Source organism: Ochlerotatus camptorhynchus, unplaced genomic scaffold (genome assembly GCF_037179485.1).
Source record: "Ochlerotatus camptorhynchus isolate MF236.1 unplaced genomic scaffold, CSIRO-AGI_Acam_v1.1 ptg000129l, whole genome shotgun sequence".
Lineage (NCBI taxonomy): Eukaryota > Metazoa > Arthropoda > Insecta > Diptera > Culicidae > Ochlerotatus > Ochlerotatus camptorhynchus.
In genome coordinates this window covers 762,463-789,029 of record NW_027040619.1, presented here as the reverse complement: position 1 = coordinate 789,029, position 26,567 = coordinate 762,463, and the positions used below count along the sequence as shown (strand labels likewise).

The following is a 26,567-nucleotide window of genomic DNA, read 5'->3' as shown; positions in this document are numbered from 1 at the left end:
TTCTCGCCGTATGTAGGTAGGTAGGTACTCGTTTCCGTACTTGGCTGTACTGCTGCTGCTGCTGCTGGAACACATGTGATGTAATCAGTATTCATCATCTGAGTCACGTAGAGTTCTTGTTGCTTCTCCCAAGTGTCCCCACTGCACCCACTCCCGTAGCGGCATCGGACCGGTTACATGGTTGTTCGGTGTTCTAAACTTTACGCATACACGTCGGTGTTATTAATTTAGAAACGGCTGACATGTGAAGCCACAGCGGTCCACAATTAGGAATAAAGCACCAAGAGTCAATCCAAGCACAATAATCTAATCAAATTAAAAATACAAAGCGGGCAGATGCGCCCACGCCCACGAACGGAACAATACCATTTGTTGTTTGGAACTCGAACTTGAGAAGGGGAATTCGATCGCATCATCGTCATCGTCGCTAAGCTGTGCAAACAAGGCCGCTTAAATTAGTAGCCGAGCCGCGGAGTGCTGCGCCCTGCTCAGCAAAAGGTGACTAACTAATTCGCTTGCGTTTACTAAAAACTGTATCTATAGAAGGTACCTGCATGACATGTAGAATAGCGTCACACAATGACTAACCTCTGCAGTCGATAAGTACCTACCACATCGGTTGGAGATAAATACAAGCAGTTTTTGCACGGTTTAGTCCATTAGTGCAATGTGACCACAAACGCCCCCACCGCCACCGGCAATGAACGACTGGAGAGCGCGTTTTCCCCGTGTGTGTGTCGGATGAATAATGAGTTTACAATTGATGCGTAATTTAGTTTGTTCAATGAGTAGAAAAATGAACAATCCCGGAGGTTGAGGAGGAAGTGGGTTCAGGAATAGATTGGCCCGGAGAAAAGAGTCAAATGGTGCTCTGTTTGTCATTAATTAAGTGGTTGATGGCAGAAAACACACAAACTGTGGTGTTACTGTCTCTTTGAAGATCGATTTTTGTTTTATTTTGTAAGGCGCAGTGTTTAGATAAAACTGCGGAACAGAACGTTTTTAAAACTATTTTACAATTAACTGAAACAGTATTGACCGACGAAAAAATCACCGAATGGGATGTTTCACCGCAGGTCATTTCGTCCAAGACCATTTTGCCGGCAATAATTATTCTTTAGGCGGCGTCCATAAATTTCAAAACGCTTGCTGGGTCTTCTTTGGGACCTACTAGTCTTAGAGTTACCTCTATGGTACTAGCATAGAGGTAACTCTAAGACTAGAAGTTCCCGAAGAAACGTGCTCAACTTTTTGGCTCAGCTCTGGTACTATCTTCGGTCCCAAGCTAATCGATGCACCACTCGAAACATAGGAAAATCCACGAACCCCTCATTTTATCTGTCAAACTTTCATAGAGAATCAAAACAAACATAGTGATGTACTAGAATTTCAACTAGAATGGGGTACGTTAATCGATTTGCTTGGGACCAATAGGCTACTCAAGTAGTGAGCCAATTTCAAATTGATAGTTTCGTATTGATTGTTGGTACTAGTGTGTGAATAGGAAATGCTTTCGAACGACTACAAAACTAGCACAACATGTGAAAGTGGTCTATGTGCCAGGTGAAAAAAGTGGTAGCATTTTTCAGCCGTGGAACTGGACGACCCGGAGTTTTCATCCATTTCTGAACCAAGTGAGTGTAGAGCAGGGGTTAAGTCACTCTGCCACCTTGTGTCTGTGCTTATTGTGCTTCATGTGTGTTTTTGAGTGTCGAAAGGTGTTTCTGGGTGTTTTATCGTGTTAACCGAGCTGTCAAAACTTAAACCGAAAAAATATATTTACTGGCAACCATATCCTCAACCATAACAAAACGCTGATAATGGCAGATCCTCCTGCGACTCCTTTGTTTTTGTGTAGATGTGCAGATTAGTAATTCAAACGGGCATTGGCCCTCTCACTGCATCAGAAAGACGAAATGAGTGCCTAATATCAATATTATTGCGTCCATGGAATAGTCACACACAAGATTCTTGGTGGAGCAGAGTTCGAGAATCAGCAGGTCGAATACATGTGTTTCAGTGCTCATACATAGGCATCATGTAGCTGATCCAGTAGTGTGAACCCAAATGATGAATCGAAAAAGAAAAGTGCCGAGCTACCAGATCCGAAGCGTAGACGCGTCATCTACGAGTTGTTGGTGAAGTAGGATAACAAAATCTCGCTGATGACCATCGATGAAATCTTCAACGAATGAGGAATCAATCGTCACGTAATAAGGTAAACTTTATGCCATTTAATCATGGCATTCAAGCGTAACTCATGCAATTTATTTTTAATAATTGTTTCAGATTCATTGCGAAGGTGAAAATTGACGATCCGGGACCAACGCTGCGAACAGTAGAGAACAAGGTTGAGAAACTGTACAATCTGCTAAACGAGTGCCTCACGGGATGGACCGTATCGATGAATGAGAAGAGCTCAATGTGGAATCTGTGAATATAAAGATCGAAGGCTACGTGCTGATAGCCGTACCACCGGGATCCACCACCACCGCCAGGCATTTCAACGAAGCATAACATTTTGGGTTTACCAAGATGAAGGTTTAAGAAACTACATCCTCGGCTTATTGCAAAGCCTCTAAACCCTACAATTCGTACCTAGCGGCAAGATATTGTTGACTTTTCTAACAAATATAAATTTTAATGGAAGCCTAATAAAGCTAAAAGTAACTGGAAGAACGTTTTTCATTAAGGGTTCCAGGTGCTTGTCAAACAAAACTCAGATGGATGCATTGTTTGACATAGAAAAAGCCTTTCATTCGAAGTTTTTCCTTGTGGCCATCAAATTCGTCGTCTTGTTCCTCGACGGACCCAAGATGCAATCGGGTTTTTTTTACATGCTTTTAAAGACGGCTCAATGCCATTTGTTTGCACAATATCTGCAAGATCCAGAATGCACAGGATCTCCCCCTCCATGAAACTAAACTCATGTGGTCGATCCGCGTACCTCCCATACAAGCCAAAGCTGAATAAAAGCTTATCTCATCCATTTCGAGGAAAAAAATCAAGACTGATGGACGGACGGGTTTTGTTCTGCTGTTGTCCTGGCTAGTGTAAAATAATTCAGTGTGCTAGTTTTGTAATTATACAGGGTGATTCGGAATAACTGTCCCTTTTAAAAATGGTCATAACGATTGAACGCTTGCGTGAATTTTTGATATTATTATATTCCAGATATTCTACATATATAACCTTCAACTAAGCATAGTTTATTTCAAATCTCTCTCCCTTTACCTTAACTATCAGCTACATTTGTCATGAAAATTAACCACAGCTGGCACGCACGCTTTAGTTCCAGCACTTTTTGAGTACTGGTGATGCGTTTAAGCTCTGATATTGAACGGATTTTCCAGGCATGGTTCCTTTGTACCTCTATAATGATGCAAAAATAAATGTTACATTCTTTCGAAAAGATTTCAGTTTCTAAAAGATTACACACGATTTTTTTTACAGATTTATGCCATGTTCCATTTTGACGTCAATGGCTACTTGAAATCACAAACGAATTAAATTTCAAATCCGACTATCAATACAAGCTGATATTTGTACACACTTAAAACAAAAATACTTGAACATATACCCATTTTACCCATTGAGAATTGCATATTTGTGAAATCGGTGACAGTTATTCTGAATCACCCTGTATTGTAAATTATTTAAAATAAAATTTTCATATTCAAAGCCTGGAGCAGAAAAAAACAGTTTCAGGCTTTTTCAGTGGAGTGAAAAGGTAAGGAAAAATCCATCATTTTTAACGCATATCAGTTGGTTATATATGATTTAACAATAAGAGTAAAGAGTAACCGAGAGAGTAACACATTCGTCGTAGATGCAAAACTACTGTTCATAAACATAGCAATCGAATGCTTGATCGAATGTAAACAGTCATGGAAGTGGTGCCAGAATTAATAGAAAATTTTAATGGAAGTGTGTTTGGAGTGTGTCGAACTGTGTTTTTGGAGTGTTAAACATAAGGTGGCAGAGTGACTTACCCCCTGGTGTAGAGGTGGTGCAGTTTTAATTCAAAATGTGTGAAGCCACCCTATTGGACATCGAATATGGCTGGATTTATTGATTTTGTATAAATTTGTTATCACTGATCTTGATTTTCACACGTCGTGTGTAGTTCGGTTGTTGCAATTAGATGCCTATGTTGAGTTTGGAATTTCGGAAAAGGTGTATGCGTGATCCAGTTTGTAAAACATTGTTAACTGCTCTCGGGGACGTCACTTCGTTTGAATATCTTTTTACGAAGCTGATCTATCCTAGGCCTATGTTGTAGAAAATCGTGAATAATAGAATTTGGTGGAACGATTCGGAAAAGTAATACATAAGTTCAGACAAAAGTGACGTGTGCTTGATCCGGTTCGGAAGACATTGTTAACTGCTATCGGGGATGTCATTTAATTTTAATACCGTCTTGTAATCGATTATGAACGATCGTCGGTCGCAGCTTGTTGTGATGTGAGGGACAAGGTGGCCTTAGAGTGACCGTTTTTGCTTACTGAGCAGAAGATCGTCGGTTAGAACCCAAGCCCCATTAGGCCGTTCGCAATGCTGAGCTTCAAAATTGTTTTAAACGACTTGACAATTCTATAATTTGAAACTGTCAAAAATAAAACTGCAACACGATCAGCGCAACGCACAGTTCTAAAAGATGTTTGTAATCATCAAGTTCCATAAACTTTGCTGTTCTCTATGAAGTTCATAGAGTTTTTTGTGAAGCTCTTCGAAACATCTTTAAATACATACAGAAATTTGAAACAGAGTTCCATTCGTGTTTCAAACTCGCTCAGAAATAAAACAGAATTGTCGAGCAGTTGCAAATCTGGTGCAAATTAGTGCTCGAATAATGAAACTGCAACTCAGCATTGCGAAAGGTGCGTTTCTGTTCTAGTTTCAAATTGAAACAGTCCTTATAAAATACAACAGCATTGCGAACGGCCTTACATTACTGAGTTGATAGTGTCGCATCATTTACTTGCCAGGCTTTAAAAGAGCGCATCGCTTTCCAATGTGAATCCAGACCTAATTCACCCTTCCCACTAGCAAATACGTCCTTCCCGTGACAACCGTGGAGATGCAGAGGTATACTCAGGCCGTTCGCAATGCTGTTGTATTTTATAAGGATTGTTTCAATTTGAAACTAGAACAGAAACGCACCTCTCGCAATGCTGAGTTGCAGTTTCATTATTCGAGCACTATTTTGCACCAGATTTGCAACTGCTCGACTATTCTGTTTTATTTCTGAGCGAGTTTGAAACACGAATGGAACTATGTTTCAAATTTCTTTGTATGTATTTAAAGATGTTTCGAAGAGCTTCACAAACAACTCTATGAACTTCATAGAAAACAGTAAAGTTTATGGAACTTGATGATTACAAACATCTTTTAGAACTGTGCGTTGCGCTGATCGTGTTGCAGTTTTATTTTTGACAGTTTCAAATTATAGAATTGTCGAGGAGTTTAAAACAATTTTGAAACTCAGCATTGCGAACGGCCTCAGTCTCTAGTAACAACGGGTGTCGAAATAACAACCCTAAGGCTGTTCGCAATGCTGTGTTTCAAAATTGTTTCAAACTCCTCGACAGTTTTAAAATTTGAAACTGTCAAAAATGAAACTGCAACGCAATCAGCGCAACGCACAGTTTCAAAAGGTGTTTGTATATGCTTGTATTGGTGAGGTTTTTTCAATTTGCGCCTGGCAAGTCCGAGCCCGAGACAGCGTTCTCATTCAAGTGAAAAAATTGAATTTGAAAGCAACAAATATGGAGTCGGATCACCAGATTTTGATTGTTGATGAGTTGTTGGATGACTCTGAACTAGATGTTTTGTTGCTGGAGCTTGAAGGTATATGTTATCTTAATATGCAACATATAAAATTATGCTTCGATGATCAATTATTTTGCAGAAGACTACCGGCCACATCATCATCGGCGAAGCAGAGCCTACATCCGCCGTAATTTTCAAGAAGCACATCAAAAGTTGATTGCTGACTATTTCGGAGAACAGCCTCGGTTTACCGAAAAAATGTTTCTAAGAAGATTCCGCTTGACCAAAGACATGTTTTTAAACATTGTTCAGGTCCTCGAAGCAGCGAATGATATTTTTAAACAAAAAGTCGACGCGGTAGGGAAGCCTGGTTTGACGCCTCTACAAAAATGTTGTGCGGCGATCAAGCTGCTGGCCTATGAAACTGCATCTGATGCAGTAGACGAATACGTCCAAATGGGGGACTCAACAGCCATGGTCTGCTTGAAAGAATTTTATGCGACATTGAAACAATGTTTCGGACAGCATTTTCTGCGCTCTCCAAATCAAAATGATTTGTCGAGGCTAATGCAGGAAAATGCGGAAAGGGGGTTTCCAGGCATGGTCGGAAACATTGATTGCTGGCACTGGATCTGGGAAAGTTGTCCTACAGCTTACAAGGGTAATGTAAATCTAGGGTTGAGCTGGGTACCCGGATACCCTGTCGCGGACATAACAGTCAAAATTACTATAGTCTCTAGACTTGGAAACCGAAATGACCGACTCGCGACATTCGATTTTACCCTACGGCAAACATAACGTCGCATCTAGTGCGCTGTATTCGTTGAATGATGCGCTATAACCGGCACTAGATGCGACGTTATGTTTGCCGTTAGAATATTTTTAGTAGACAAGCAAGACTTCCCTGGGGCTTCGGCATTTCCTCCCGAATCTTCCTTAGGACAGTCCAAATTTACGGCAGGAGTTCCCGAAACCTCAGCAGGACTTCCCGGAACTTCGACAGAACTTTTCGGAACTTCAAAAAGACTTCACCTGAACGTCGGTAGGATTTTCGCCAACACTTCCCGAAACTACGGCAGGACGTCCCGGAACATCAGTCAGATTTCCCTGGAACTTTTTTAGGGCATCCCAAATTTTCGGCAGGACTTCCTGGAACTTCGTCAGGACCACCCTGAGTTTCGACAAGACTTTCTGGAACTACGGCAGGACTTCCTGGAACTACGACAGGTCTTCCCGGAACCTTATCAGGACCACCCAGATTTTCGACAAGACTTCCCGGGGGAAAGAGAAGGGATCATCATCATCATCAGGACTTCCCGGAACTTCAGAAAGACTTCCCTGGAACTTCATCATATCTTCCCGGAACTTCTTCAGGATTTCCTGGAACTTCGTCAGGACTTTTGTTTTGTTCGGACCACCCGGATTTTCTGCTAGACTTTTTGAATCTTCGGCAGGACTTCCCAGAACTTCAGTAGGACTCCTGGACTGAATAGCGTATCATTGTGCGAAAACAGCGCACTCCTTCCGCATAATCATGAAGATAGAGCCAGACAACCAGTTTTCGCAGGGAATTCAACATCCTCAGCACCCGTCGCATTTTAATGTAGCTCTCTGTCTACAAAGCTCAGGTTAAAGTGAGCTGATCGGATCAGATTCTTCTGGGTGTGTGAAACTTACCTATGGTCGACAGCTTCCACACAATTCACGACCATAGGTGAATCGTACGTGTATTTGTTGGAATCGCCAATCAACCCGACGAAGAAAACATTCGACACGTAGTTAATGATAACTTCCTGAAAAGTGTCAGCATTTACGACAGCAAGCGCCACTTTCCATCCTTAATACGGTTTACGATGCACATTTGTTGGGCGGCCGTCAGCACCCCCGAACTGGATGCGAAAATTTTCGCATTAGGCACCTCCGACACATCATTTACCAATCTGAAACTTATCCAGGAAGTTCCCAAATATTGTATCGCCACAAAGACACATCGCTCTGACACCAGAGGAATTCCTCTGCATCGGACCAACCTATGCAAATCAGTTTTCCGCTGCTATTTGTTGTTCAGTTTGCTGGGAGGGCGTGAACGGTCATATGCTCTATGCGGAAATTATTTCAAAAACGCACTGCAAAAGATAAACGTTTACAAATAACTAAATCAATTTAATTACCTGCAAAATCTGCGAAACGAAACTGTTGATAGAAGATGAAGCGAAGGGAAACGTTTTTTTTTAGAGTAGTTCGCGGAACTGATAATATTCAAATCAACCGTTAAATGCATGAACGAAGATACACAATGAAGAGTTACGTCTGTTTGTCTGTGTAGATACTATATAGATTTGAATATATTTTTTTAGTGTACACAATGGGTATTTTGCGCCAATTTTTTTCTCAGTGTGCCTCACGTGTGCCAGCAGTGCCGAGAGTAAGATAGTCCAACGATCGGACAAATGGAGAGAAGTATGATGTATCTGGCGAAAATCTGGGCCGCTGTCGATGGTAAGAAAGCAAACACCGGTGAAGATTCTACCTCCGAACATGGTTCGAGTGATCATCGAAGGCGAATTCATCGATGTCAGCTACGATGAGGAACGAATCAAGGAAGTGAATGTCGGTTGGCTGATCAACGAAGTCGTGAAGCGTTACGGATTCAAACATGGTAAATGTCCACTGATAAAACTACTACGCCCAGATGGTAGCCTTTGTATTGACACCGATCCCCGTAAGACCTTCTCTGCGGCTCGGATTCCATAATCAATTTGTGTCTCTTAAGGGCCACCCACATTGGATCCGTTTGCGTTGCGTTGACGTAAATTTGACAGTTAGACAATAGATTTAGCTGTCACTTTGCCGCAACGCGTCCGATCGGGATCTAATGTGCGTGGGCCTATACAGTTCGAAAAGTTGCGTTCGATCAGTTCTACGAGGATTATACGCCTTTTTAATGCACCACCAATGTAGAGTGCGCCACGCAAGTTCGAGAAGAAACGTCAACCAAACCGTTTGTTTACATCAGAATAAGTATTTTCCCCAACGCAAATAACAGCATTTTTCATTCAAAATTTTGCCAATTTCCATCTGTAATTGTCTTATTGTACGATTTTCCACAAATCTGAACTGATTTGCACCTTAACTATTCACACACAAGAAATCCGGAAGATCATAACCACTAAGGCACTTTTCTAATTTTCCATTTTTTTCAACAAAAATATTCCTGAACACCAGCAGGATCTTTTCAAAAACGTTACAGAATTGAATTTTTCAACTGTAGATTAAGTTTTGCAGCATCTCAGATGAATCAATTTATCAGGAAAAGTAAAAAAGTGTTCCGCTTCCTATGTATCAAGGCAAACATTTATGCTCACAACACTCTTTTTGACGTTCTCCTATTCACCACCAGAGGTTGAATCGATCGTTTAGTTTCTATTAAAAAGGCCTACACGCTAACTTGAAGGTACTCATTAATGAGTAAAAAAAGACCCATTTTGAAGAAAAGTGGCTTAACTCATTAATGATTAAACAATTTTACCCATTAATGAGTATCTGTTACCCATTAATGATTAACAATTACTCATTAATGGGTAACAGATACTCATTAATGGGTAAAAAATTTACTCATTTAATGAGTTAAGCCACTTTTCTTCAAAATGGGTCTTTTTCAACCATTAATGGGTACTTTCAAGTTAGCGTGTATTGCAAACATCGCGATGTTGAAATGCTTACCGAACTGCTCCAATCGCTGGGCACCATGGAAAACACCAGTCACTTTACACTTTGCCGGGACTTCTTCTCCACCAAGCCTATAAATATTTTATTTCAAGCGCGGGGTACCTTACCATCACCAACTCACCGATGTCACAACTGACCAATCAACAAAGCGGTGCCGGTGGTGTAGTGGTAAGCGTGATTACCTCTCACCCCAGCAGGTCTGGGTTCAATCTCAGTCGACGCCGCCGGGATGTTCTGAGGCATAACATCTCTGATCACGCCTTCGGAAGGAAAGTAAAGCCGTTGGTCCCCGGTTCATGAGTTGATGGGTCGATAGGTAGGGTCCAGGTGTGGGAGCTGCCTTCCTGGCGCGTCGGTAGCATTGGTGCTCAACACGGAAAACAAACCAAAGGAAAAAAATACCAATCAACATCTTACAATTCCACTTAACCTCCTTCGGCTGTTTTTTTTTTTAACTTTATTAGAGAGATTTTTAGTCGTTGGCTAGTTCATCTCTAACCTCCTTCGGCTGTGATTTCAGCTCCGTCATGAATTTTCTCGCCCCAAATCGATCAACCAACGTCTTCAACGTTCCCTTCACTTCCTCCTTCAAGGTCTCGCTAACAAATTCACTAATCACATTCCGAATCGGCATTATGACCATTAGAAGTCCCTTCATGGTCATCTTTTCAATCAGCTTCCGGAACGATGCCACTCCTGCCTAACTTCGATCAAACTGTTCTGAAACACTAAAGCCTTTCGCACCAGATCCTTGGACAGTTCGATCGTCTTGAGTGGAGGTTCTCCGATCGCGAAGTCGGTAGCAACTCCAGCACCATCCGAAAGAATTCCAGTATGACCCCAGATTACAGTTGTACTTGGCAACGGTCATCGCCTTGATGATCACGCTCATCCTAATGTTTTGAAAATATGTGCGCTGTGAGGAATCCATGGCAGAACTTCGCCGGAAATTCACGGTTGAAGTTATAAAATCAATTTGATTGTGTCAAGTCAACAACAGTGATTAACATTTTGACATATGCACAGACCAGGCGCAGATATAGTACAGTGTTGCCAGTAACTTCAAATATCATGAAAATTTCTAACCATGGGTGCCAATCTCGGTGCCAATGAAAGTACCCAGATGTGTCCATCTGTATTTTTGGCGCGCTGTGCAGAGTGACCAAACACTTGAGTGTACAGTCAAAAATAGATGAATTAATAGATTAATATTTATTCATTTCATGTTTACGCAAAATGTATACATCGGTTCGATAAAAGATTCTTTCAAAACTATACTAAGTCCACATTAAGGTGCAAAATTCGACCAGTGTATTGCACTGATTTGACAGGCTTGAAAAAAATAAGCAATAGACCTTTTCGATGCTTAATCGTCTTTCTCTATCTATCACACATGTATAAATGTACGGTGTATTTTCCCACTAATCTGTTTGCCTCTTGCTCGCACTCGTTGGATTTAAATGGTACAGTAGTGTGCGCCGATTAGACGTCAAAAAGCTCTATAAGCAAAAAAAAAATTTTTTTTTCAAGCAAATGCTGGTTCCGGTTATTTAGTGCGGTGATTTCGGTTCCAAGAATAGCGACCGTACGGCATTAACCACAAATCATCATTTCAAAGTCACCCCGTATCGGGTTCATCCGTCCGTCTGATTACGTAGCGTATGATTTCGTCTGCATCGAGTACGTAATTCCCATGAACACGAAAGTCATCATCATCTGGTGAATACTACCGGAGGAGCTCAACGTCCATGAAGGATGAAGAGAGAAGATTTGAGGACACCGACTCTGATCGAGATTCATCCGGTTGGTTCGAAGGGATCACCCAGAAGCACAACACTGAGTGAATATCCACGCTAGTACAAGATATCACTGGGGAAATTGCCGTTGGGGAAGAATGCCACTACTGGCAAAAGAGACAACATCTTTCCCCTGAAGAAAGCGTTACCCACTGAGTTGCACCCACCGCTTTGTCCCGGGGGTTTTCAACCAAGCGCTCTGATTTTCTGCGAGTGACTAGTTCTCCATAGACACTCCTCACATGCAAAAATCAGACCGACTGGTTGAAACCCCGCCGTGGGTAACGCGTTCTTCGGGGGTTAGCTGTATCTCCCTCCCCAACGGGGGAGTTTGGTAAAGGAGATCATTAACCCGATTCGTGCCTTCCTCAAAATTTGACTTTTACTCGCTTTCTACTCTATATGTACATACAATTTCCACACTGTCGTACTCTAACGGAACTATCAACTCTATACTTTCATCTCCTCATCTATCGTTTAAAATAACCACTTTAAGGCTGATATTTGACGTTAAGCATCTCCAACTATGAAGTTAGTTTAGTTTTTTTTAGTGTAGCATAGTTTGGTCACCAACAAACCGACATGAAACTTAAACTTAACTTTCGCTCAAAAATCTATAACGGCCGATTCAAATGTGCAGCGATACCATCTGTCAAAACAATATAAACTTTTCATCTAGATAAAAATAACTTGTCCAGAATAGATCAGACACGAACCAATCCATACATTTTGCACTCGTGTTCATCGCTTAGATAAACGTTTTTCCGCCAACACGGATATAGATGTCGGTAGTGTGCTTTGAGCAGAAATGTCGTGGTAATTTCTATGGTCATTCATGTCGGTTTGTCGGTGGTTTGGTCTCCTTTTTCAAACACACACGAAGAAAGAAGAGTCAAAAGCAGTTTCTATTGTATGCACTCCCGCAAGTTAGGTTGGACTGTATTTCCTGTGCCATTATACAAAGCTCTATTTATGCTCATAAATATCCAAAGAGCGTCGTGATTTCGCTAAGGTTTCATTAGTAATTATGCCAAATTTTGGACCCTTGAACCAAACGGTCGACACAATAAGCATTGCAATAAAGGGTGTCCACGATGAAATTGCCACACTATGAAATTGCTCTAACTTTTTAACCGTTGGGTAGAATTTAATGAAAATTTGGGTGCATTATTTACATCCTACAAGTTTTAAAGTCCTGTGATCAAAACTCGCGGAAATGGAGTCGAAAGAACAGCTCGTGCGTGATAAAATCTTGCGCATTCATCACGAGAACAAGGATCTCTCGCATCGTTCCATCGCTAAAACGTTGGGAATCGCGAATTCCACGGTGTTGCGAGTGATTAAGCGGTTCGAGGAACGGTTGACCACCGATCGGAAGCCCAGAAGTGAAGGAAAAAGTATTCCGTACAACACCAAAAATCACAACCGCGTAGTTGGGGCCTTCAACAACAGTGACAAATTACAAAAACAAAATTAAAGCTATATTTTAATTCTTCACGTGACTTCAGCTTGTAGTAGATTTTTTTTTTAATTTGTTCCCATTGCATATTATAATATATAGAACAAAGACAAGATTGTAAAAATAGCTCTTAAGGCAAGTATTGTAAAACGATCTACACTGATTTACGACAAACAAATAAATAAATAAATAAATAAATAAGTAAATAATAAATAAAACAATTTACTATGCCCAGGGAAGTCGCGAAAATGTCCAACTCGGTCATGTTAGTAGTCGTCTCCGACGCAAAATGAAACTTGATGACAGCGATAAGAATTTTCACAACAGAAGGTACTAAACAGACAAATCTTAACTTGCACCTACATGGGTCTCCATATAAGTATATGTTTTAATGTTCCTGGTAAGTATAATTGTGTTAACAAAATTTAGACATAGCTAATACGCAAAAAAAACTATTCATGGCGACTGGTTCTCAAACCAACATGTTTTCATAATTCGATTATCGAACAGCATAATTCAATTAGCATACGCATGCTCGTCGGTTCGCAGAATAATTTGCCACAACTAGTAATAAACAAATTTTCCCATTAACGTTCTATAGTTAGTTTGGTACTTATCCGAAATGGTCCCGACTAATCACTGGTTCGCTGCTAATCACTTAGATACATCCTGAAAAAATCAACAAACCCGAGGCATCTTGCTTGCCGTCAATCCTTGGTACGTCCTCGATTTTCGATCACAAACCTCTGGAACCACTCAACTGCAGCAAATTCCACTGTAGATATCACTTCAATATTCGTCTACGATTCTGCAGATCACTTCGCACCGAGTTCACCACCGATTTCGCAACGCACTCACGCACTAAAGTCCTGAACTTGAATCCTATGCTCGATAAATCCCGAAACCTGCACCAGGAACCAACCGAACCGCTTGGTTCGACACTTGCCGTAGTAATAAGTTGGATTTCCAGCTATAGCCGTCAAATAAGCTGTCACACTTTGGCCCCGAAAGTGTCGCTGAACGGCCGAGTTTGTAGTATGGAAGGGCCCTAATCTAATTAGCCATTCCCCATCCTCGCCGTCGCCGCTTGAAGAACTCGGCTGTCTTGTGCAGTTTCCTCCACCATTTGTGCTCTACATACAATGTACAAAAGTTCGTCGCCACCAGCCCTATAGAGTACGATGGCGTGGCGCAGAAATTCCCGCTTGCACTTGTCGTAGTGACCGGGTCTGGATTTAGGTGTCCAAGGCAGAAGTCCAACAAGTCGTCGTCGGGACTTTCCCCCCATGTGACGAATGGATGGCGTAATTCGATCCCTGCTCTATTTGCGCTGGGCCCTCGGTAGGTGGTAGGTTCTTAAATCTATGTATGCAATGATCAAAAGTAGGGAACCGAAATAGACAAAACCGGGGGAATGCATATATAGGCAACATTCGAATGGAGGAACAGTCGAACGAAAAGTAAATAAATTAGCATTTTTGACCTATATGAACCGGTAATTAATTAATAAATGGAGAGCAGAGCGAGGGTGCGTCGTTGCAATTGTTGACCGGACATCATCATCGTAGACAACTCGTTAGATCGTAGTCAGATGTCATATTTCTTCTGACAAGGGTGAAGATCACTTTTCATTCGTGGAAGACGACGGGGAACAGATACGTGCGAAAATTAGGTGATGTCTGTGAGTCTGTAGACTTCCTTCGATGACGCTACCAAGGACAAACTCTATTGCATGTCACAAACTTTGAAGACTCTCTACACAAAGAGATTCTTGTCGAAATCCTTCGTCTTCCACTTCCGCTCGCTAGTTCTCGCCTTTCACGTGGCCACAGGATTCCGGATCGCCTGACGGTCGCTATGAGCATGCCTCTCGCACACTCTCCAGCTCATGTTTGCCTGATGGTGTCTTTGTCGGACAGCCTAACTTTCAGCTTTGCCATAGCTTCTAGTAGACTGTGCCCTCTTGCGTTGGTACATCTGCTTTCCCATTCTACTGTCCAAGCATTGAAGTCCGATCTGCTCTTCGGTAAATCCATCCAACATCTGGTCGAACTGCTCCATTGTCCGTCTAGGGTATATGAAGATTCCGATAATGTTGGCGATCACAAAACCTTCATATGAGCACACCACCACTTATTGAATGGGGTATCTATCCATAACTTGTATTGCCACCATCCCAGCTCTATCGGGAGGAACTCGATAGGTTCCGCAATGATTGCAACGTCACACTTTGTTTCCGTTGTTGGCTGCCACAACATATGCTGTGCTGTGATTGAAGTTTATTTGGCTTACCTCCATTACTGTTATCTTTTTTGGGTATGCTGGGCCTTTGAAGTCTCCCGTTATATTGTAGTTTCCGAAATCATTTTTTTTTTTATTCAGAGGGAGAAAGCTGTACAAGTCTATGGACCTTTGAACATTGTCATACTCGTTTGGACTTGAACGACTTTCAATAGAATTTCGATGAAAATTCCAAAGCAATTTTAAGCAGAATTTAAAGGAATTCCGTTCCATCTACGCTGGAGTGCACATGACAGACGGAACGTGGAGGAGGCAAACGAACCGCGAATTGCATCAGCTGCTGGGAGATCTGCCCATAGTCCAAACCGCAAAAATCGGGCGACTACGATGGGCTGGGCACGACGTAAGAATGTCGAATGACGAAGAGGCGCGCAGCGGGCAATGTGGATCGACAAGGTGGAAGGCGACTCGTGGATGGAGTGTATCTGGCTAATAGATCCACTAGTTAACAATGTTGCATACATGGTGGGTATATAAATGGTGATACAGCTTTGTCACTATATAGGCGAGGAGGTCGCGGGGGGAAAAGTGCGGTTTTAGTGCAAATTGTAAACAAACTCGGTCGCTGTCCCATACAAAAATCCAACATGGCTGAATCATGAATTTGACACATTAGAACATCTATATGTAGTCACCTTGGTTGCATACAAGTTCGATAGAATGTATAGAAACGTCATGGGGATCCGATGTGGGGTATTCGCGAAGCTAATAATATTTAAATTTATCGTTAAGTACGTAAAACGATGATTGATGAGAAAGAGTTATGTCTGTTTCTGTGCAGTATCCTGTTCGTATTTCCGATCGCCTCTCAGCACAAAATCTACCTCTGCTGCGAAGTCCTGCCGAGTTCCAATCTTTTTTAAGGTCAATCTCCAACTCCCAGAGCGCACATGCAAAACCCAGAAAACATACCACAATAAATCTGAAACTTCTTGCTTGATGTAAGCAAAAAACGGGGAGTCACAATCCCACTACCGAACGTCCTGCGGAGTCGTCACCTGCACGGCGAATGAAGACAACCCAAATTTGAGTTTAGGTCACTCATAATCGTCAAAAGTGCAGGAACTCAGCGATGAGTAAATTTGCCTCATGGTTTCCTGTGGAAATAAAAGTCAAATTATTTTCATTGATTACATTTACAGGAAAAAATTTCTGACGTGTCACTGTTGACTGTAAATAAAATAATATGCTGAAAGACATACATTTAAAAAATTATACAAACTTTCATTTGGGTAACCTCGTTAAGATAAACAATTACATTGGTAGCTTTTTTGGCCACGTGGCGCTTTCATCACTTGAAATTCGGTTCGCCAGCTAAGCGAAAGAGTTGTTCATATTGTTAATATAATATATTTGCTGACGGTTTGTAACATCCTTTTCAAAAGCCTACTACCATAGAGGTAACTCTAAAACGCTGTACAGACTGGAGAGTTATAACATGTTATAACGGTTGTCAAATAATTACAAAAAAGAAACCACGATCAAGATAGCGTTATAACATATTATAACTCTGTAGTATGATCGTATTATAAGACCAGCAGGTCCCGAAGAAACGTGCTCAACTTTTTGGCTCAGCTCTGGTACTATCTTCGGTCCCAAACTAATCGATGCACCCCTCGAAACATAGGAAAATCCACTAACCCCTCATTTTATCTTTCAAACTTTCAAAGCGAATCAGAACAAACATAATGTAGTACTAGAATTTCTTCTAGAATGGGGCACGCTAATCAATTTGCTTGGGACCAATAGGCTAGTCAAGTAGTGAGCCAATTTTAAATCGTTAGTTTCCACCGGTTGCTACTACGACGTGGCTAAAAATTTAATGAAAAGAACATGTGATACTATCACTACTGGCCATTGTCTTGGTCTCCCATGCAAGCATACAGCATGAGATTAAACTCCCCCACATTCGTCGAGGTGCTTAAGTTAGGCATACGAAAGGGAACTTTTGAAGACCAATTAACCAATTTGAAGCTATTTTTTTTTTCCTTGATTTGTTCTCCGTCGATCTTGTTTTCCGTGCTGAGTACCAATGCTACCGACGCAAGGAAGGCAGCTCCCACACCTGGACCACAGACAAACAGACGTATATCTTTGAAAAAGTTTTTCTTGAAAACATAGTATCTCAAAACATAGGACCTCAGTAACGACATCTCTCGGGCTTCTCCCGGAAAACAAGCTTGCTCGCTAACTCGCTAACAATATTGCATAAAAGTTCTATAGAATGTATAGAAACGTCAAAGTGATCCGATGCCAGCGCTGCTGCGAGTAGTTCGCGGAACTGATAATATTCAAATCAACCATTAAATGCGTGAACGAAGGTACACAATGAAGAGTTACGTCTGTTTGTCTGTGCCTGGACCCTACCTATCGACCCATCAACTCATGAACCGGGGACCAACGGCTTTACTTCCCTTCCGAAGGAAGGCGTGATCAGAGATGTTATGCCTCAGAACATCCCGGCGGTGCCGACTGGGTTTGAACCCAGGCCTGCTGGGGTGAGAGGTAATCACGCTTACCACTACACCACCGGCACCGCTAATTTGAAGCAATGAATCCTTATTTATTGTAACCTTCGATCAGCTGGCCTTTATTGCAATTTTTGATAAGCTGGAGATCTTTTGATCAACCCATATGCAAATATATTATATTAACAATATGATCCACTCTTTCGCTTAGCTGGCGAACCGAATTTTTAGCGATGAAAGCACCTCTGTGGCCAAAAAGGCTACCAATGTATTTGTTTATCGTCACGAGGGGTAAACCAAATGAAAATTTGTTTAATATTTCACATGAATGTATTTCAGCATTTTATTTTATTTGATGACAACAGTGACATGTCAGATAAATTTTAAAGCAATATACACAATGTAATTAATGAAAATAATTTGACTCTTACTTTTGTTATAAGTGCTATATTCGCACCCCTCGATTGTAATTGAATGATTGTTGCTGACCTTTTTCAACACTAGATGGTGCGTGAAGCAATATTTTGCGGGTCGCCATTGCAACATTTGGAAAAGGCATGAATGGATCATATTGTTAATATGATATATTTGCCATATGCTTTTAAATGAAGGTTAAAGGGTTAATGTTTCACAACAGACAAGCAGACTTAACACTCGCAAGTTGTTCAACGAACAAGCATTTAACGGTTAATTAAAAAGTGTCGTAATTGGTATTACCACCACCTGTGGCGCGCATAGCCTATTCCCTTGCGTTTGACGTTTACTCACTACCGCCATCTGTTCAGCGCACTACCCACAATAGTGTACTCAACAGATGGCGGTAATGTTTAAGCGACGATGTTTTACAGTGAGAAATATTAAATGTGTTATGTCTGTTTGTCTGTGGTTTCACCGATCGTTCAGCTGTTGAGATCTCGGTAAAACATTACCGAAAACAACAATCGTTGTTGAGTGTGTGGGGTTCTATGAAGTTTCCTGAACATGTGCGGTAGTCCCTACACTATTCCCCAATTTCGTTAAGCTTCAACGAAGTGGCCTGAAATTAATACAAAGGCTCTGAACTTTTATTCCCTGAAATTAAACAATGTATCCATAACTTCCATACCAAATACTCCAAACTTATTTAAAGTTCACACCCCTCACCATCCCTCTCCAAAGGGGGAGTTTGGTAAAGAGAGATGAAAAAACCGATTTGTACCTTCCTTAAAAGTTGTCCTAGCTCGCTATTCTAATATCCATATGCAATCTTCACACTGCCGTACTCTAACGGAACTATCAACTCTATGCTTTCATCTACTCCATCTATCGTATAAAAATTACCACTACAGTCTGTTATTTGAAATTAGCATCTTAAACTAAATATTTCAGCGTTTTGCTGCGAAATTGCACGGAGATCAGCTTGCATGCAAGTTGCGCCACCGATTTAAATCATAGTACGCCTGACGAAACTTCACTCAGTCAAGGCCCACGCACATTAGATCCGGATCGGACGCGTTGCGGCAAAGTGACAGCTAAATCTATTGTCTTACTGTCAAACTTACATCAACGCAACGCAAACGGATCTAATGTGGGTAGCCCTTAACGGTGTTCTTCCGTCAATGTCTCTTGAATCTCCGACATTGACGGAAGAACACTGTGACTGCGTGAAATGTTGCGGAAAGGTCACGACACCTAGCTGAATGATATTACATTAATACATGTTTACAGTTTTTGGAAGCCTGGATTGACAGTGATGGTTGAAGAATATTAAAAGAAGACGCAGAAATATTTTACCTATGGCCAAGATAAGTCTGAGCATAATTCCACCACAATTTTGAAGAGAATTCCATATGTTTTAATGAGACAACTCAACCCCACCCGCAAGCTCTTCCTCTGATCCTATCCTTAGACAATGTACCGCTCTAATCTCGGGTAAGCCGTAAATATTCGGCACAACTCCTACACACTTAGATTTTTTGCCGAGATGGGCACCACCGAGCAGATCGGCATTTTATTTTGCTGTAAATCAGTGAAAAACTTGCCGATATTCAGCTATCAAATGGGAGTTTTGCCGAGATCTCAGCTATTAAACATAAATTTTGCTGAATCGCGGCAAGTTTTTGCTAAGCTCCAGCAAAAAAAAATGCCGAGCTGCTCGGTGGTGCCCATCTCGGCAAAAAAATCTGAGTGTGTACTGCACATAAAATTAAGTGAATATTGTTACAAGCAATGAACAATTAATTATCGGCTCCGTAAAGCTTACGCGATTCAGCCTTACTATAAAAGAAATAGATAAAAAAGATAATTCCATCGATATTCTGGAGGGTGTGGGAAAGAAATTTAAGCTACACACTTAGTTTTTTTTTTCTACCGAGCTAGGCTGTGCAAATCTCGGCAAAAATAAGTTTCACTGAGATCTCAGCAAAAGTGACATTTGATTGCTGAGTCTTGGATAATGCTTAGCTGAATCTCAGCAAACAATTGAAATGTTTGCTGAGACCTCAGTAAAACTTTTTTTGTCGAGATTTGCACAGTCGTGTACTTCTTCCGATATTAATGAGCTATTTCTAGAGCGAATATCAAAACTCATGCAAAATTATCTATTCTAAGCATCAATCAAAAGGCATTTGAAAGAGTTCGGAAGTTATTTAGTTGATACGGAAGGCTAGTTTAAACAAACTCCCTATTACTAGTAATTTATGTTGATGCCTGTTTGAATAATCGTACACACTTAGATTTTTTTGCCGAGATGGGCACCACCGAGCAGCTCGGCATTTTATTTTGCTGGAAATTCAGCAAAAAATATGTTTGTTAGCTGAGATCTCGGCAAAATTCCCGTTTGTTAGCTGAATCTCGGCAAGTTTTTCACTGAGATCCAGCAAAATAAAATGCCGAGCTGCTCGGTGGTGCCCATCTCGGCAAAAAAATCTAAGTGTGTACGAATTCCAGGACGTATGATTACATCTCTTTCGATACTTTATCTGCTACAACATGGAACTAAATCCTGAAAACATTATTGTGAATGATTACAGAGCATCTATAAATTCCTACAATCTTCAGTCTTGCCCCACTGTTCGCGCACGAAGCGAATGTTGGTAAGCCCATAGAACACCTTTCACACATGAAAAACTCACCCTTGCTAACCCCGAGACGATTGTGCGTAATCGGTCCCTCACGTACTAACGCTCTTGTCCATATAACACGCATTGCTCACCCGAGCGACCACTTCCGCTTGAATGGCAAATTTACGAGTAATGGACATGTCCCAACACACCGCCAAGTACCGAATGTAAGGAAACCTGTCTGCTGAGACGCTGAGTACCAGTAAGTAAGAGTACCAATGAAGATGAGTTTACGCGCAGCGCGTCTTTGTTATTTTGAACACCGAACCGGTAATATTAAACCATCGTATTAGATTGAATTGTCGTTGGCTTTTTATTCTCCTGCACAGCCCTTTTCGAGGCTATGTCTAATTATCAAAGACGAGCTATTTATTACGCTGCGTTTCCGAGGAGTCCCTTCAACCGAAAGGAATTTACATACAGTCCACCAGTTCCTGCTGAGCCAACTTTGGCTCATTCCAGACACTCCTTCAGGTGAAGGAGTTGGCCGTTGTCGAGGGAATATTCCGACAGCCCGTCGGGTTCCTGCAAGTGTCCGAGACCGGACACCCACTAAGACTCCGATAACTTTCGATTTGCTCAAATTTAGAAATTTTTGATTTTTCAACTAAACCGCGGCGTATTAGTGAGATTGGACCTCCTGTATCAAATAACGCTTTAAGATACGTATAACTTTAAGAAAGTTTTAAATCTACCAGTCCGTCATGTTCTTCTTTTGAAATTTCTAATTCAGATGAATCAAAGCATCAGCATTGATCGAGCTTGATATTTGATAACGATCGACTTCGTTTCGATGAACATCATCCCTAGATTTAAGGCGACAAACAGCAGATACACGTCCGAGTTCATCGCAGGAAAAACATCTGATTGGTCTCTTTGAATTAGTTGAAACTTCGCTTCTTATCAGGTGAAATGCTGTAATAGCATCAACAACGGTCCAAAAATTCTGCATCCGAGCTTGATTGTAATTGTAATTGTTCAGTGCATAGGCTGTGCCTTCCGCTAAGAAGGCTTATCTAGGGACCAACCCCCTAGTCTATACACCTACTGTCCTTCCCGTTGCACTCGTCAGCTCGTGCGATACTCTAGACACACATGGGTGGTCGTATCCGGGTCCTCCCCTGGGTAGGCTCGTGTCCGTCCAGGTTCTGGTACATTAACTTATCTATATGCATGATAATTATATTTTTAAAACTCACCTTTTGATTATAATGTCGAAAATGCTGAAACTAAATAAAGGTTAGCGATCCATATAAGGTGTGTGCTGCGACGGAGTAGTAATTGAAGGAAATGAGGTTCTGATGTGAAGTATAGGTAATTCTAAAATAGGTAAATCAATTAATCATTAGCTGCTAACAGTTACTAATAAATGGGTACGATAAATCACTCATCAATGAGTATTGCCACTCCCACTGAAAAATGGGCAAAACCTTAATCATAAATGGATATTCGATTCCTACCGTGTATTTAAAGTAAAATTAGGATCTTATCAAGCAAGCACACACCTTTTACGATTCTTATCCTACTTACGGTTTCCTGCACATACGACTTTTCCTAGATACAAGCTTCGTCCAGTATACATTGGCTGTCTCCAACCGGCATGATCCTTTCTGTCTGCTTCCTCTTGCCGGTGCAAGTTTAATTCTTCTTTTCTTGTTCAAATTTTCTTTTTCTCCTATTGATCTTCTGGTCGTGTTCCCATTTGTCCTCAGGCAGTTAATATTAGTACATGATAGGAAGAAAGAAAGAAATAGAACAAGTTAAGTGTGAACCGCATGCATTGGGTCATGGTGTTGTCTTCCCTATTTATTTGCCTCTATTCGCTCTCATATCGCAACGTTTAACTCTGGATCAACAATAGAAAAGGGCCCATCAGCATTTGTAAACAAACCGCTCCAAAGCCCCCACTCACAAAGCGAAGGCCACCCACGCAAACCAACACCATCATCGGATAGGGAAAACTTCCACCTACACGAAGATGGTGTTGGTCTGCGTGAGCAGCCTCCGATCTGTGAGGAATGGGCTTTGGACGGTTTGCCCACAAAAACCGATGGGCCCCCCTCCATTGTTGATCCAGAACTCACCCCCTTCCCTCACACTATTATGGTCGGAAAAGAGAACCCATATTTAGGAATCTATCGCGAACTGCGATGCAGAAGATATTAATAGTAAACTAATCTGGAACTGGTCTAAGACATATGAGCCAGTGAGTATTGACACCTCACACTGTTGTGAATGAGCACGGACGCGAGATTTACTAGAGTATTAAATGCAAAACGCAAATTCAAAATAAAACTTGACAAGTCATCGTCAATCCCCTTATTCTTGGGCAGGGTCTGACGATGTGAATCTTAGGGGAAGCGTAACCCATGTTATGGCCTCCATCCACCAAACAGCTCAGACAGGCCGGAAATGACACGTTCATAGTGAGAAAATGTACCATATGGGGCCCGTTCACTGATCAACGGGCCCCATATGGTACATCCTCTCACCATGAACACGCCACCTCCAGCCCATCTGAACTATTCAACAAATGGAAACCATAACATGGGTTACGCTTCCCCTAAGCGGGCCCTCCGCATCCTATCTCTGTCTTATCTCAAATGCCAATGGTTGAATGTATCAATATATACATTGGAAATGACGTTCAATCAAATAAACCCATACCCCACTCACTTGGCCAGGCTTCAGAATCGTCCAGTGGGCAGTGCGCTCTACACTCCAAGTTCCCTTTCTTTCAAATTCACCCCAAATTTGATATTTTACCCCTTTGAGTGTTGATTAATCACAATGAAACATTGTGACAGAGCACGGACTTGAGGTTACTAGAGTATTAAATAATCTAGGTCCTATTTAGGATTATATCTGAAAAATCCAAATTTGGCCAACGCCCACAAAAAAAAAAAAAAAAAAAAAAAATCTGCATCCGAGCTTGATTCTTCAAAATTGAAACTTCAATGCCTTCAACGTGGGGCTGTTCATTAACTACGTAGGTAGTTTTTTGGGATTCTTGATCTCCCCCTCCTCCTGCGTAAACAATTGTCCATATTTTTTTTTAATTTGCATGGGCCGTGGATAATTCCCAACCCTCCCCCCTCCCAACCTGTCTACGTAGTTTATGGACAAGTTCTCAATCAGATAACTTCAGTTTCTTGGCTGCGGAAACCACCCGAGAGCAGTCGGGAATCACCCGACACACCAGAGCTAATCGGAACTATGTACTAGTACGTTCAGACTACAGAGTTATAACATGTTATAGCGCTATCTTGATGGTGGTTTCTGTGTTGCAATTAGTTGACAACCGTTATAACATGTTATAACTCTCCAGTCTGGACAGCGTTTTACCTGTAGGACTGTCTGTGATCGAAAAGCCCTGATGCAAGGAGGCGTGAAGCCTTGTTCGTCTCTGAACGTGCTGGTGTGCTAGTGTGTGTATCATCGCATGATAAACGGAGAACCAAGAGCTATGGTTAATTCACTACGGTTTATCTACGCATATCCCACATTGGCCAGAATCCGTTTCGATTGGGAATATTCGGCAAAATATTCACCTCTTCCAGACCAGCTGCACTTCATCAAACGTCTGCGTAGATCGAACGTATTCATTGGTACAGCGAACATCTCCTTCAAGTTTCATATTATTTCGTCGTAGTTCAACATATAATCCGGATGTGAATGTAACCAGGCTAGAGTTTTAGCTTTGAGATTTTTGGTAACCACTAGCTTCATGACAAAATCGTTCACAAACAGCGCTCGTTTTGAATCTTCCAGCACAGCTACATACATCTTCGTTAGGTTTACCAGCAAAGAATGGCAGCATCATCAAAATTTGAAACTTCCACAAGCGTTTTGTTGGTTGCAGTACAAGTTACCTTGATGCGGTGGTTCCGACGATTGAAAATTTCGTGCGGCTCCAGAATTTCCTTGGCTCAATTCATGAACTGGAATTCCAATTCCATGAGCGATGTGATTCAACACCGGTCGGGAAACTGTATTGCAGCAGCATTAATTGCGTTGGAAACGGCGATACCTGCTCCAGAAAGTCTGCCTTCAGAAATTGGGCAACAATTCAAACCGGAAACGGCGATACCTGCTGCAGAAAATCCTTCTTCGAGACATGAATTACAAACGGATCCAGACTCTTCACCAGTAGCAGCAGTATTTCCTCTTGAACGTTCCAAAATTTCGAGAGTTTCCAATTCTTCAGAGGTTTTTTTGACTTCGAAGCAGCATGGCTTTATCCCACTTCTGAACTGTAGACAAAACCCAGGTAATCATGACGTTTGATTATTGAAAACAATTTGAATGAAGAAAAGAGACCTACTGCTGTCATGATTACCTGAGATTCGTCAAATAATGTAAATATTTACACCAATTGCATATTGCATCGAAGAATGTCAATGTTTACTCTTCATCCCTCAGTCTGCTTACTATGATTATGAATTACAACACCTTGTTTGATAATCGTATATGGCTTGATGCAACTTGGAAAATTCCGGAGAACTTAGATTTGGGCGTAATTGCTTTTGTAAACAAACACGTCAATCGCCGATTGCTCACGAATAAAAGCTCAATCTCGCAAACAAACTAACCAAATGATAGAGGAATCATTCCTCTACCAGTTTAGTTCTAGACCAACAATTGAAATAGGCGGAACAACCAAACGTAAACAATGGCCTTAAACACAAAATTCTCGAGAATCAAAACACTCCCACGTAAACTAACAATGCCATTCGATAAAGAAAGCTTGCACTATCAGATAATGGTGTTAGATCATCATCTGATAGTGCAAGCTTTCTTTATCGAATGGCATTGTTAGTTTACGTGGGAGTGTTTTGATTCTAGAGAATTTTGTGTTTAAGGCCATTGTTTACGTTCGGTTGTTCCGCCTGTTTCAATTGTTAATCTAGAGTTTTCGAGATTGAGCTTTGATTCGCGAGAAATCGGTGATAGACGTGTTTGTTTACACAAGCAATTACGCCCAAATCTCGAAGTTCTCCGGAATTACCTGATTATCGATTTGTCCTGTCACTCGATTTTTTTGCTGAAATGTGATTTTTTTTTTAGCATATCCAAATTGCCCCATGTTCTCCTACATAAACGATTTAGATTATGTATACAATACATAATATACAGTATACTTTGTGTTTCATACTCGCCTGGCGCCCTGTGATGGTACATTGAAAAAACCTATTTTAACGTTTTCATGGCAGTGCTTTAAGTTTTTTCAACTAGGCATCAGATGTTTACGGGATTTATACAACAGGTCCTGGGTGCAGCTACCTAGCTGCATGACAGAATCCTTCAAGGGCAATTTGAGTCCTGGACCCTGGTAACATGTTAGGAGGCCTTCCAAATATGTACCTGTTTACCAACAAACTGCCACGTGACTTGGCACGCAGAGTGAGCCATCCTCCCTTAACATATCACATTATGACCGGTGGAATTGCGTTTCGATAGGCAAAACAACAGCTCATTATAAATAGCATGAATCTTAAACCTCAGGCAAAACAGCAAACAGAAAGAGACGACAAACCACCGAAGTCTAGTCAGTGCATGTCGCCATCATTCACAACAACACAAGCGATTAGTCGTAGCCGAGCGACTTCAATCTGAGCATTTGGGAGGATTCCCTAAAACGGATTTGCCGGGGCATTCCTAAACACAGACACACACACTTGTTTGTTCGTTATCTGGCTGTGCGTGGCCTTGCGTCGTTCGCTATTCCGTGTTTTCGGTTGATCCTGGCGAGGGTGTCAAGGTTACAGGAAAATTCGGTAGTCCTGTTAGTTGGTTATGCTCATCGATCGCAGCAAATGGAGTTCGAAACAGGATTATGCTTTCTGATCCACTTAATTTGAGAATTGGATTGCATTAATTTGGCGTAACTATCAGCGAGTTGCAAGTTGCAGTATTCCATTTCAAAGCACTGCTCTAAATT

At 41.4% G+C, this 26,567-nt stretch overlaps 1 protein-coding gene across 2 annotated transcripts in view; it reads right to left on the bottom strand.

The window, feature by feature from the left end:
• The window catches only part of LOC135700138 (chaoptin-like), a 247,733-nt gene extending 234,199 nt beyond the window's left edge, over window positions 1-13,534 (bottom strand). The window contains exon 1 of one of the 2 annotated variants that reach the window (XM_065220553.1): window positions 13,444-13,534. In XM_065220553.1, coding sequence (XP_065076625.1) covers window positions 13,444-13,452 — 9 coding nt within the window. In that variant the 5' untranslated portion in view covers window positions 13,453-13,534. The remainder of the gene's footprint in view (window positions 1-13,443) is intronic. The other variant, XM_065220555.1, reaches the window with a different exon arrangement.
• Between the last annotated feature and the right edge of the window lie 13,033 nt (window positions 13,535-26,567).